Here is a 12760-nt window from a genome sequence, read left to right as displayed (position 1 = left end):
TACATGTGTTAAATACACTTCAATGAGAATTAACAGTAAAAAAAACAAAAAAAACCCCAGAAGGTAAATATAGAAGTATTTTTTAAAGCGGGTTGATGCCTTGAAGGGGGGAATTCTCATAAAAAGGAGATTTAATTTTTTTTAAAAAATTTAAAAAATGAAAATGATTCAAGCGTGTGTGTGTGTGTGTGTGTGTGCGGGGGGGGGGGGCGGTGTCCCGCTTAAACATACGTCTAGCAACGCTCCTGGGTCCCACTGATTTCCTCATGCGTAAATCTGACCTACTTCATATATCACGCAACTGCTTTACATTTCATTAATGCGGCCTGATCGATTAGAAACAGCTATTTGCCCCCCCCCCCTTAGTGAATGGAGGCGTCACGAAACCCTGATCCATTGATCTGGAGATCCAGGCGCCGGTGGGACTCTGGTGGTGTTTCCACGCCTCCCTCTTTTTACCCATTGTGGTGAATCTCCGGCTCTCACACACTTTGCCAGACTTCCAGGGGTTGGAAAGGGGGGGGGACGGCCGAGTGACGACGGAACAACGTGAAAATAAGAAAAATATTGGCTCCCACGCGTGGATTTACCTTTTTGTGTCGAGGGATTTTAAGGGATCGCGATGGTACGCGCCGCTGGAAACTGTGGAGACTTGCGCCGGAGAGAAAGGGCGCATGTACGCAACGCGTCAAAGTTGTAAAAGTAGTTTTCACTTGAAGGCTTCCCTCTGCGCCGCCAGCACACACTCCGTGTTTCCTCCACAGCTTTTCGCAGACGCACACAGCCATCATGGCGAGGCGGACGCGGGAGCAACCTCTGCTTTTGACGCCGAGTCGTCGCGCTTCGATCCGGGATACGCGCCTTAGTTTCCACCGGGGCTGTTTGACTTTTTTCCCGTGGAGCGTTCTTTTAATATGCTGCGCGTTTTCTTGTGGATATTGCGGGGCAGACACGGAGTTTTCTATCCTGGAAGAAGCGCAAGTTTTGGCCGATCAGATGAAGAAGCTGTCCTCTCAGGAGCTGGGGGTCTTCACCATGCAGGTAAACGCGAATGAGAAGCGCTTTTAAATGTGCTTGTGTGTGTGTGTGTGTGTGTGTGTGTGTGTGTGTGTGGTTTTTGTTTTTGTTTTTTTTAAATTAATTGTGGTTATGTGTCAAAATGAGGCAGATCTGTACAGGTTCGACCGGATTTAAAGAGCAAAAACTGGCGCAAACAAGATAATGTTAATAAAGAGAGAAAGTTAGTTCAGAGAAACGTTTGGACGCATTCAGATCTTTGATTTCCCGGGTTGAGACGCAATTATATGGGGCATTAACACTGTTTTGTTTGATGTTGTTAGTTTTTAAAAAAAAACTTTTATCGATTTTATCGAATAGACACGTGATCGATTACTCGTACACGTTTTTTTATTACCTGCTTTTGCGCGCAGAAAACACAAATGAAAGGAAAGGGGTTTTTTCTCTCATAATTATTTATTCCCATAAATAACACCAGTGTGATGCAACTGGTTTGTGCCAAGGTCATGAGACCTGTGTTTATGTGTGTGTACATGTGTGTGTTTGTGTGTGTGTGTGTGTGAGGGGGGTGTTATGACCTAATTATGACCATAAAGCGCTGGTTTCATCTCAAACCCCCCCACCCCCACCCCACCCGAATGTAAAAACCAGCTTTAGGAGCACAAATGGAACCTCGTGATAAAAATAACAGTGGATGTTATTTTTATCAGCAGACAAAACTGTTTCTTGATATTCTGCCAGATTGTGAACAATATGCCTGCCTTTTTGTCTTTCTGAAAACTGTTTGGTCACGTGTTCCCCACCTCTGATGAGCAAATCAGTCATAAATGCTATAGAAACCCTGATCGATCATTGATTTTGTCAGTGATGGAGTTTGTGGGTTCATTGATCAGATCTTTGACAAAAGCCATTTTTTGTGTGTTATTTTTGTTTTTGTCGTCCGGTTGTGGATAATCAAATGGGATTAATCCAGGAAATAATCTGCAGATTAGAATCCTAAATGTTTAATGCACCTCTAATTAATATTAAACATGGAAACACGGATTTAACACTAATGGGCTGAGTCCATCTGTGCAAAGCTGCTGCACTGAGTCACCAAATGGGAGGAGGTGCAGGTTGGGTGCTGCAGGGTGTGTTTTTTTGGGGGTGGGTAGGGGTGTTTAGCACTTCTGAGACAGAGGTGCTCACAGGAAGGGTGGGGGTGGCTGCCCCCAAATGGCGTTTCATCTTCTCAGCTTCCACACCGAGTCGCCTTCATCCTGCCTCTGGGAGTCAGCTTTGAGGGCTTTCCTCTGATCCCCCCTTTCGCCACCGCTCGTGCCTCCCCAAGCTCCAGTGCGTACCCTGTTCCCATCCTGAGCTCTTCTACCCCCCCTTCCCCTCCAACTATCTTTCTATCATCTATCCTCCTTTTCTGCTTTTTGCTTATTCACACAATGAATATCAGTCGCCTTCTTTTACTCGTCATTTTCTGACCATCTTCTATCCGCCGTATCGGCGTGCCATCAGCTGGGAAGATGTGGTTAAAGTGAAATATCTTCCACGACAGAGTCTTAATTCCTTGTCTTCTTTGCAGATTATTTATCCGGATGCGCGTTTGGCGTCTGCGCCCTGTATCGTTGGGAAGGCTGTCATGGGGTTTTTTTTTTTTGGGTTTTTTTTGAACAAGCTGTGAAAATCTGACTTGGCGCCGAGCTGATGGGAGCTTGATTGAAGCAGCACATTGGTTTGTCAGAGCAGTTTTTCCATGAATACAAGTGATGTGCATCCAGGGAAAACAGTCTGCATCTGCCCGTGGAGACGGCCAACAGTAACAGTTGTCGGCCGTTGCCGTCTGAGACGACACCTGCTCCGATGCTCAGATGTGGGCTGACCTGCAGCCAGCAGGTGTTTGCTGGTCCAGCTAGAAATCACCTCATTTTTCTGTCTCCCTTTGGTATTTGAACTTATTTCCTCATGCAGGGAAGAGGTTAGTGACTCTCCCAGCTGTCGTATTTCTTTATTAATTTGTTTAGATTGGTGTTGATCCAAGTTCCAGAGATGTCAACCTTTTATTTGTGTACAATTCTGACTGTACTGTTTCTGAGAAGCTGGTTTCTGATTGTTTGGGTATGAAATGAGCATCCTAGCATCTCCATTTAAAGTGCAATGTTACCCGTCTCCACTCCACCCCTTATTCTCAGTGTAATTTGAGTCTTGCACTTGTCAATGGTTCTGAGTCAACGGGTCAACTTTGTTTAATCTGCTTCATCTTTGTTTCATTGCAAACAGGTTTGGTCTTTGGGACCATGCAGGATTTCGATGTTTCGATGTATAAATAATTCAAGTTAACAGTTGCTCTGTGCATTAAGAAAATATTTCATATCTTTCTGAATGATTTATGACATCACTGCCATGTTGCTCTCAGTGGTTTTTTGGGGGAGGAAGAAGACTCTGATATGTGAAGCTAATAAAGCACTTCATGTGAGATTTTCTGTGGCTTAACGGTGGAGGTTTTACATGGCAGTTTCGACTCGGCCTTTGGACATTAAATGTGAAATTCAATCTCCTTTCCCTTTTTCCACGTTGAGGCCCGGTCCTGCTTCCCGTTGTGCTGCAGCCAGGATTACGGTGCGTGTTTCCAGCAAGAGTTATGGCAGCGAGGGCTCGATCCCTGCTGGAAGTAGGCGGGAAGAAGCTCTAAAGAAGCTCTTATGGTGAAGCTAAAGAGAGGTCATTCATCCATGTGATGAAAGTCCACGTCATAGGAGACAGTATTTTCACCCTACTAATGTACAGTGGTACCTCTACTTACGAAATTAGTTGGTTCCGGAAGAAATTATGTAAGTAGAAAATTACGTAAGTAGAGACGCATTTTCCATGCAAATGCCCTAATCCGTTCCGAGCCCCCAAAAATTCTGACATAAATGTTTTATAAAGCATAAAAATACATCAAAACCTGTAACAAATACATGTTACAATTAGATTATTACACAATAAATGAGAGTTGTGCATAATGTAAAAAAAACAAAGAAAAGGGTAAAGATTAAAAATGATGGTCATTTACCTTTTAACAGCTGTCCTCATTGTTTTTTGCCCTCTTTGGTTCATGCCCTCCTGTCTCACGTTGCCGAACAACAGAGTGAATTCCAGTCCTCCTTTTGAACTTCTCCAACCACCCACGCAATGCCTTAAACTCCTTAAACTTCCTTTTGTTTTAATAAAGTGTCGATTGTAGATGCATTACGGCCATATTCTTTGGCGAGATCAACCCAACTCATCCCTTTCTCATGCTATGATCTATGATCTCTTGCTTTGTTTGTATGGACAAAAAACCCTCTTTTCTTCGTCTTTTCTTTTCCTCTTTTCTCCGTCAGTTTCTTGGGGTCCATAACGAATACGTAGTGAAAAAGTTATTACTGTATATTTGCGCAAAACTATCAGACTACCTCACGGGTCGAGTGCCGAATGCCGAAGACACTACATAACCATCGCTCTAGCGCCACACAGAAGTGGAGTGGCATCCCTCTTAGCCTATGGGATGCCAGGAAGATATGTAATAGGTAATAGCCAATGGCAGAGCAGCTATGAGAATGTTGCGTTCAGGAACCTGTGGGAGAGTCGAGTATCAGCCGATGTTGTGTTTTTACATTACAAAAGTTGAAATTTCTTTTGTAAGTAGAGGTAATATTTTCCTGCTGAGAAATTTCGTAAGTAGAAAATTTCGTAAGTAGAGGTATCACTGTACTGATAATTGGAAAGCAATGAAGATTTATGGAAAAAGATAACTACTGCAGATTGTTTTCAGTATTTCGATTGAATGAAGGGAGGGGAGGACGAAGAGGAGGAGGAGGAGGGTTGGAGGATATATACAGCAGGACATCAGAATTCCTGCAAGGTTCTCTGCAGTCAGGCTTCAAAGCCTTCTCGCCTCTTACTGCACCGCCTGCATGGCTGTGAGCTCCAACAGTCAAGGTTACTTTGAGCCTCAGGGATCCTTTATAAGACATCTGGCTCATTCTTCAGCTCCAGTCTTTGAGACTTTATTTTTCTGCCTTGTCCAGCATTGTTGTCAATCAAAGATGATTGTTTTCAGTTAATAAAATGGAGATAAAGGCACGCGTGAAGCGCTTTATTTTTCATAAAGAAGTGACGTAATATTGCATATCTGGACTGTATCAGTTAATCTAGTGGTTCAAGTCTCAGTAATGTGTAGTAAACATGTTAATTGTGACTTCCTTTTCATTTATTGGTGGTTTGTTAATGCATCAATGAAATATGTCATAGCAAAGTGAAGTAGCTCTCAGCTAAGTGCTAATCCAAATGACCCTATTGTCCCAACCTATGACTGTGGCGAATCCAACAATCCAGGGTGCGTTCAGTTGAACAAGGATGTTTTGCTTCAGTGTTAACAGCAGTAACTGTTACAGTGTTGGGTTTTTTACCATTGCTTAGCAACTTTTCATTTAGTTTTTGTGCATCTAGTAGCAAAAAAGCCAATAAAAAAAAAGAAAACTTAGACAAAAGTTAATCTTACATCAAATGCTGATCTCCTATCCAACTTTCTCTATGTGTACTTTGCTGAAAATTAGGTGAAGAATTGTTTTTTCCAGCATTTTCGACAAAATTTGGCTGGAAATATCAATTACAATGATAACTATGAGCCTTTTTGTTTTCGTGAGACGTTCAGGTGAACCTGGTTCACTGTGTTAGACGGTACTAACACTGCGGCGGTCCAGTTTCTCTTTTTCAATCCAACCATAAATTGTGATGTTCTTCTGCAGCTTATGAGCCATTCAAGGTTGTGCTGAAAAATCTGAGCATCTGTTCTTTTCCCCATTTGAACTATTGGATTTTTTTTTTTTCAAATTGTTATTGCAGAGGTTTTTTTTTTCCCATACTCACTTTCACACACAGTTATTGGATCCTTGTTCCCAAGTTGCTGATATGCATAAATATTTATAACTCCCACTTGTGGTATTCTGTTTGTGCGTGCGCTTTTATATTATGTCTTTTTATTTTCTTATCTCTATCCAGGCTGAATTGGAAATGAACATCACTGGTTTGATAAGTTGTTGTGAATGACCTTGTTTCCAAACTAAACTTTTCTTTACTTTTTATACTTATTTTTTTGGAATAGAATTCGTAATTGTGTCTCCTGTGTCATTTTTTTATGAAAATCACGGCTTCGGTTTCAGCTTTCAAAATGACTAGCATCGTCAACCAAAAAAAAGTTAAAACAACATTGTAACATTGACGTTTACCTTCATCGTCCCGTCGCAGGCCAGCAGAGAGCCGAGGGATGTGTTTTATTAAATGTGGACCTGCTTGTGTGTTTTGGCCCGAGTCCTAGCGCCGACCGGCTCGGGCATCCCTCGTATCCAACGTCTCCAAACCGCAGTGTCTGCAAAGTGAACACATGTCAGACACATCGTTGGCCAGAACTGGGATTTAAGTGCTGCTGTCAGATGGAAACTGTCTTTTCCTGATTGAAGAAAAACACATTTAACTGTCAATCTTAAATATTTGAATTCATACAAGGTGGAAGGGGTGGTCATTGGATGGGTCAGTAAGATCCTGGTTATCTGTGAAGACTGTGTTTTGCGGTAACCTATATTGACGATTTTGTCCAATAAGACAAAATCCGCCTTCAAGAAAAATGCCAGGTCTGGAAGGTTTGCCTGTGCTAATAAATAATAAATAACAATACCGGTGTTTTAATGGAGTCTGCTATGTTCACACTGACATACGTTCTGCTAGCTGGTTCTGGCTATGCCATTGGGTCTTTTCGTTGGGTCCTATGGTAGTCCATAACTTTGTGGCATTATTGATAGTCTTGAGTATGAGCGATGCCTGGAACATCACAATTATATACTTTAAATACACCTTGCTGCTCTACTTTAACCCTCTTTTTAAAGCATAACAAAAGTTTGGATTGATGATCGCCAAACGTTTGGTTAATTGCGGTCATTTCACCTTCAGCCATCGTCCCAGGTCTGCGTTTCCCCGACAGGAAGTCACAGTTAATTTGACGAAGCTTCCCCTTGAGACTTTTCATGTGGCTGTCTCTATTTTAAGCAGTTGCCAAATCCCCTCTGCAAAGACTTGAACAGACATCGTCTATCATTTGGAGTCTGTCTTGATCTTCAGCAGCATGCTTCCATTTCTTTGCTTTGTGTTTGAAGCCTGCTTGAGGAAAGATTCGGGAAGAAAGAAGGAAAAAAACATTTGTGTTCTTTTCTGCCTGCAAGGATTTCAGACTGTTCAGTTCTCATTGGGTTCCATCAAATCCCTTTAATTTTTGTGCTTTTGTGCTCACAGCCCGGTACGCCGTGTCTTGGCTCCTGCTATACTGCAGTTTGGACGGACCATAAAAATGATGTTCTACCTTCTCTGTGCTTTCTCTCTGTCTGGACAGATAATTCATCTGACTGCCTTTTTATCTATCCCCCATATCTGCCTGTTGAAGAAGGCCTTTCCCTGTTTGGCCTTGACTGACATGGCTTTGCAGTGATTTACAGTCCCCATAGCCTTCAACCGTTGTTGTCTGCTTTTTGCTTCTTGTGAGGGTCTCTCTGTTAGTAGGGTATTTTGAACTGAACTACGATGTTAAGCTCATCTAAAGAATGTAGACTAAATGTTTCAGTGTTTGGTTTTAAAATGATTTGTGAAGCAGAAATACCTGAACGAACTTGTTGGTTGCATTAAAGATTTTTACTATCTTAAACTGTAATGACGAAGTCTAGTTGATCATCTTCTTTTTCTTTTGGTGGATTTACATCCTACCTTGAGGTACATACCTCCACCTGCTGCCTCCAAGCAGGTAGGTTCTGCTTTTTAAAGCAAAGAAAACAATTTATCTCTATTATTGTCTCTTCTTATTGACAATAATTTCATTATTGACCCCTATGAACCTCTGCGTCAGTCCTCCATATTTTCCCAAGTACGCAACTCTTTCCTCATTCAAGGAAGATAATGATTCGACCGGCTGTGTTTAATCAGCTTGTTCTCACTCCTCGAACAATTATCTGCTTTCCCTTTATAACCTCTTTCTCTCTTTATCTCATATTTGTTATCACCCCCCCCCCATGCTTTCATTATATAGCGTGGCACTCCACACACAAAAACAAAGTGATAACAAATCCAACCCAGTGAGAAAGAGAGAGGGATCTTTATTAGTGATCCAGGCTCTGTTGTGGTGGTGGCGGCGGTGGATGGAGTGTTTCTTCGTTAGCCCCAACAGGGGCTGACCTGACAGTGTGAGCCGAGGGACCCCCGGGTCACCCCTTAGCAAGTCAGTCTGTTCACTCGCCACAATGGGCAATACTCAAAATGAACTCTCCCTGAAAGAAGGAAAGAAAGAGGGGAAGGGAAGGGGGCGGAGCCTTGTGGTGAAGGCGAGGGAGCGAAAAAATACCTGATTGGGAGGGCAAGTAGGGGAGCTGGACCAGTTCCCTTCTGCAGACACCATGCATTTCAAAAGCCCCCATTCCCCCGCCCTTTACAACACACACACACACACACACACACACACACACACACACACACACACACACACACACACACACACACACACACACACACACACACATACACACACACGTAAAGAGGCTTTGCATTCTTAATGAGGAAAGAGTCCTCCTGACTCCTCTTGCTTGTTTTCTTTCAGTTCTTTCTTTCTCTGCCCTCAGTGTAAATCCAAACTTCACAATCGTGGAGAAACACTGTTTATGACGTTGTTTAGAATTATCTGTTGTTCTTGCTGTTTGTTTTGTACATTTTTGAGATCCTCCTCGTAGGAGAATGCTATAAGAAGCATCTTCTTCTCTGGTGGTGAGGAAGTGCGTGACTCCTCTTGAACTCCGGGGTCACGGGGTCGTTGAGGTCAACCCAGTTAGTCTAACTCCTCTCCTCATGGACATTCATAAAAATGATGACCTCTGTCTGTTTGAGGTGCAGTCGGCGATGTGGACCACACACCCGGTCGCCGGTGTGTCGCCGCCGCAGCTTAGGTTCCAGTTTGCTAATGTCTTGTCGTAGTTTTTACTCTCGATGTCCTGTGTGAGTTACATTTTTAAAAAATCTGAGGTGGACATTATGGCCCCAAATGATAGCCAGAAGGAGCTTTGAGCTCTGGACGTCTGAATAATATGCATGTATTGTTGGTCCTACAAGAAAATTCAATTCAAATTCAGTTAAAAAAACTTCATTTGTCCCCAAGGGGCAATTGAAGGCAAATAAAGCAGTATTGGTACAAAAGAACATGTAAAGTGCAAAGAGCAAAGACCAGACTCAATACACAGAAAAGTAACACCAAAATACACAATACCTGATGATCGATCTGCTCCTCTACCTGGTTTATAGAAATTTTTATAATAAAAAAAATTTAATAAAAAAAAATCTTTTCTCCCCAATTTTGAAGACATCGACCATTTTCCTTTTTCTTGAGTTAGCCGCTAACTGCTACTCACTGCTTCCAAACGTCCCAGCGTGATGCAGCCCACTAATTAGGAGGCAGGGATGAAAAATGGAAATACTGCTTCAGACACTTCCAGTATTCCAAACACATGTAAACACCCGGAGTCACACTTTTGGGCCGTCGCCGCGCCGACCTGTGCACGCTCATCACTGGCGTAAACACACGCTCGCGTGAAGCCGCATGAGCCGAGCGGCAGCAGCTGTATTTAGCTATCGGTATCTCCGGGCTCAGTTATGTGTTTGACTAATGAGTGGCTTATTTAATCTGGACTGACTCACCAGTAATGGAAGATGAGCATTAGAAAAGCCAAACAGACGTCAACGGTTCAACGGGGAAAGGACGCTTTTGTTCGCTCGCATGTCGGATCTTATGGTCAGGCTCGTTTATCTTGGCTTTAATGAAGAAAGCGTCCGTTCGCAAAATCAGCTCTAAGTTTATTCAGTACTTCAGAGGGTGATTGCTAATATTTCTAAGACACTTTTTCTTATTGGTGCAGAAAAGCTGCTGCTGCTTTTGGGTTCTTGGTGGCGGCATTGGTGTCACCCCCGCCATGTCTATCTTTACCAGAAAAATCAAAGTCAACTTTGTCAAATGCACCATATATGCACTTTGAATTACAGCACAGATGAAATTGCAGTCCTCTCAGACCCATAGTCAACAGACAGTACAACAGGAAAAACAACAGGCAGAACAATAGGCAGTACAAAGCAGGCAGTACAACGCAGGCAGTACAACAAAGGCAGTACAACACAGGGAGGACAACAGGCAGTACAACACAGGCAGTAAAACCCTACTGTTGGCCTGCCTTTGTGTATTACTGCGCCAGTCCAAACTTAAAGGTCTGGAGTTGAGCCGGTTCAATGCTGAGTGGGTCTGTCTCAATTTTTAGGCCTTCATTTGAGTTTTTCTTTGGCAGTAGCCCAGCTAGCTTTTGGGGCTGCAAGTCTAAATTCTTGCTTTATCTCGTATTCTGTGTCTTCCTATTCCAAGTGTCTATCTTCCAGACTTTTTCCTCCCTTTTGCACAACTTTTCCAGACTCCTTGCCAGACTTGAACGCCTGGTGCTACGCCAGTTAGCAGTCTAGCCCTGGTATTGGCACCATGAGCCAGCTGGGGAGTTTCTGCTGGTATCTCTTGGCATCTACCCAGCAGACAGACACCGTCTACCCACGTTTGATAAAACTTCATCCATATGTGAATTAGCAAGAAAAAGCTATTTTTTGATCTCGTCTTTCTTTTTTTTTCATGCATATTTCAAAATATGTTTCTAGGGTTTCTTTCCTCGGGTTTTTTACAGTCGTTCACATAGAGCGATTGATGTTGAGTTGACTGTGTGTGTTTGTGTGTTCATTCTTGGTGTTGTGTATCACTGTTTAGCTGTTTTTCATTTATCTGTGCGTGCAGAAGTTGGGCGGTATGACGGCAGACTGGATGTAGAAATTCTTTAGCCGGCAGCTCAAATTTTACCACATGATTCCCAACAGAGGCGCTTTGACTCATTCTTGTCTCAGGTAATTGTGGTTATTGTTATAAATTAGCAGCCACATGGAAGCGTGAGATTTTTCACAAATTCAATTAATTGAATTCATGAGATGGGCTGTCAGAAATGTCATTTCGCATGTTAATTATTATGATATTGAACATTTAAAAAAAAATCGTTATGAGAATGAAAAATGTGTTTAAACCTGAGCCATAGAGTTGCTGAATAATTAGCAACTACAGTGAATTTCTAATGCTGGAGATATTAAAAGGCAACATTTGCCTCATTTTCCAGCCTCCCTGGGAATATTGAAATTAAACACATCCACATTAAACATCCATTATACAGACTGTGTGTCAGAAGATTTCAGATGTAATTAGAGACAAAGTTAATTCAGTGAAACTATATTATTTTGAGAAATAATTGTAGCAAGGTTCAATAATTCAACTCGTCCGTATCATTAATATATAAACCTGCACCTGCTCTTGGTACATAATACATGATGATCAATTTTGATTGGCTGTTTTTTCAGAAACGCCAGTTAAAAGATTCTTCTTTGAGGGGAACTGTCACATGTATTGTGCATGTTTAAAAACAGAAACAACTCAGTCCCTCTCCTCCTCCTCCTCCTCCTCCTCCTGCTCCTCCAGCATCATTTACATACCTGAAACTTGTGGATGTCCTCAGGGAGCCCCGTCTCTCTCTCAGCTTCTCTTGCCATCTCTCTTTTGAAAGCGCTCACAGTTGGGCTGCGGCACGCGGCAGCCATCGACTCATGAATGTGAATGGGAGAGGTTTTCCGATGTTTAGACAGCATAGGAGAGAAACTTGATGCATATTCAGTTGACACCCCCATAGGCCTGCCTGCTGTCTAAGAGCTCTGCTTGACATGTTTTTGAATAACACTGTGTGTTTGTGTGCCTCTTATTGGCTTGAATAATAATGAATCCAAACTATAATTTTATTTCCCCAATTTGCATGAGATCTGTATGGATTCAATTCCTGGGTTTTGTTGTCACTCCAATTAATTGTGATTTATTACACATTTAGGCCCCTTTTTTTTCTTGAATATGCTCAAAGGATTTTAAAAACGTACCGCCGTGCCTGTTTGCAAATCTGCTTTGGGTAGTTTGTGTCATTGGCAAATGACAGTCTGCGTTTTGTTCCTCGTCATCTTAATGGAACCAGTGACAAAACACCCGAAAAATATCCCAAAATTTGAGCAACAAAAAGTTCTCATGGGACTCAAGTACAATATTTTACAAAATACATTATTGGCCTGTCCCCAATCAGCATTTAATACATCAGTAATGATGCTCCTCATGGGCTGGCAAGAATGAATGAATGAAAGTGAATGAATGAATGAAGTTTCCCGGTTAGCACAACCCCAGAAATCTCGCAGTCTTCCAAAATGATCAGATCATGACCCCCACCCCCAGCCCAACATTTTAGTTCCACTTATTTATGAATTAAGACTTAATCATTGAACTGCATGCAATAGAAGTGGTTTGGGAACAGTATGTGGGCTATTTTAATTTTCTATTTTTAGTGAAGTTCTTAGGTTTGTGTTTGTCGGAAAAAACTGACTGTGTCTCACCTGAGCCAAAAGCAGTAGGTACTTATTCCTGTTTTTTTTAAAGTTCTCTTTCAGTCTGCCTTTTTTCCTCCCTTCCCTTGATCTCTCCAGAGTTCCCCTGCTCCCCTATGCACTTCCTCCCCCATCACTTATCTCAAACATATCTGAAACTGCAGGCTGTTTGGAAGTTTTTGCTCAGATCACGATTCAGGCATCAACATCAAATTGA

The 12760-nt window shown here is 42.3% G+C and overlaps 1 protein-coding gene across 1 annotated transcript in view; it reads left to right on the top strand.

The window, feature by feature from the left end:
* The first annotated feature begins 226 nt into the window (after positions 1 to 226).
* cachd1 (cache domain containing 1) overlaps positions 227 to 12760 on the top strand; it is a 59367-nt gene continuing 46833 nt past the window's right edge. The window contains exon 1 of the mRNA XM_068320069.1: positions 227 to 1041. Coding sequence (XP_068176170.1) covers positions 790 to 1041 — 252 coding nt within the window. The 5' untranslated portion in view covers positions 227 to 789. The remainder of the gene's footprint in view (positions 1042 to 12760) is intronic.

This window comes from Antennarius striatus, chromosome 7 (assembly GCF_040054535.1).
Source record: "Antennarius striatus isolate MH-2024 chromosome 7, ASM4005453v1, whole genome shotgun sequence".
Taxonomy (NCBI): Eukaryota; Metazoa; Chordata; class Actinopteri; order Lophiiformes; family Antennariidae; genus Antennarius; species Antennarius striatus.
The sequence above is the reverse complement of the archived record's forward strand: the minus strand, read 5'-3'. Positions and strand labels throughout refer to the sequence as shown.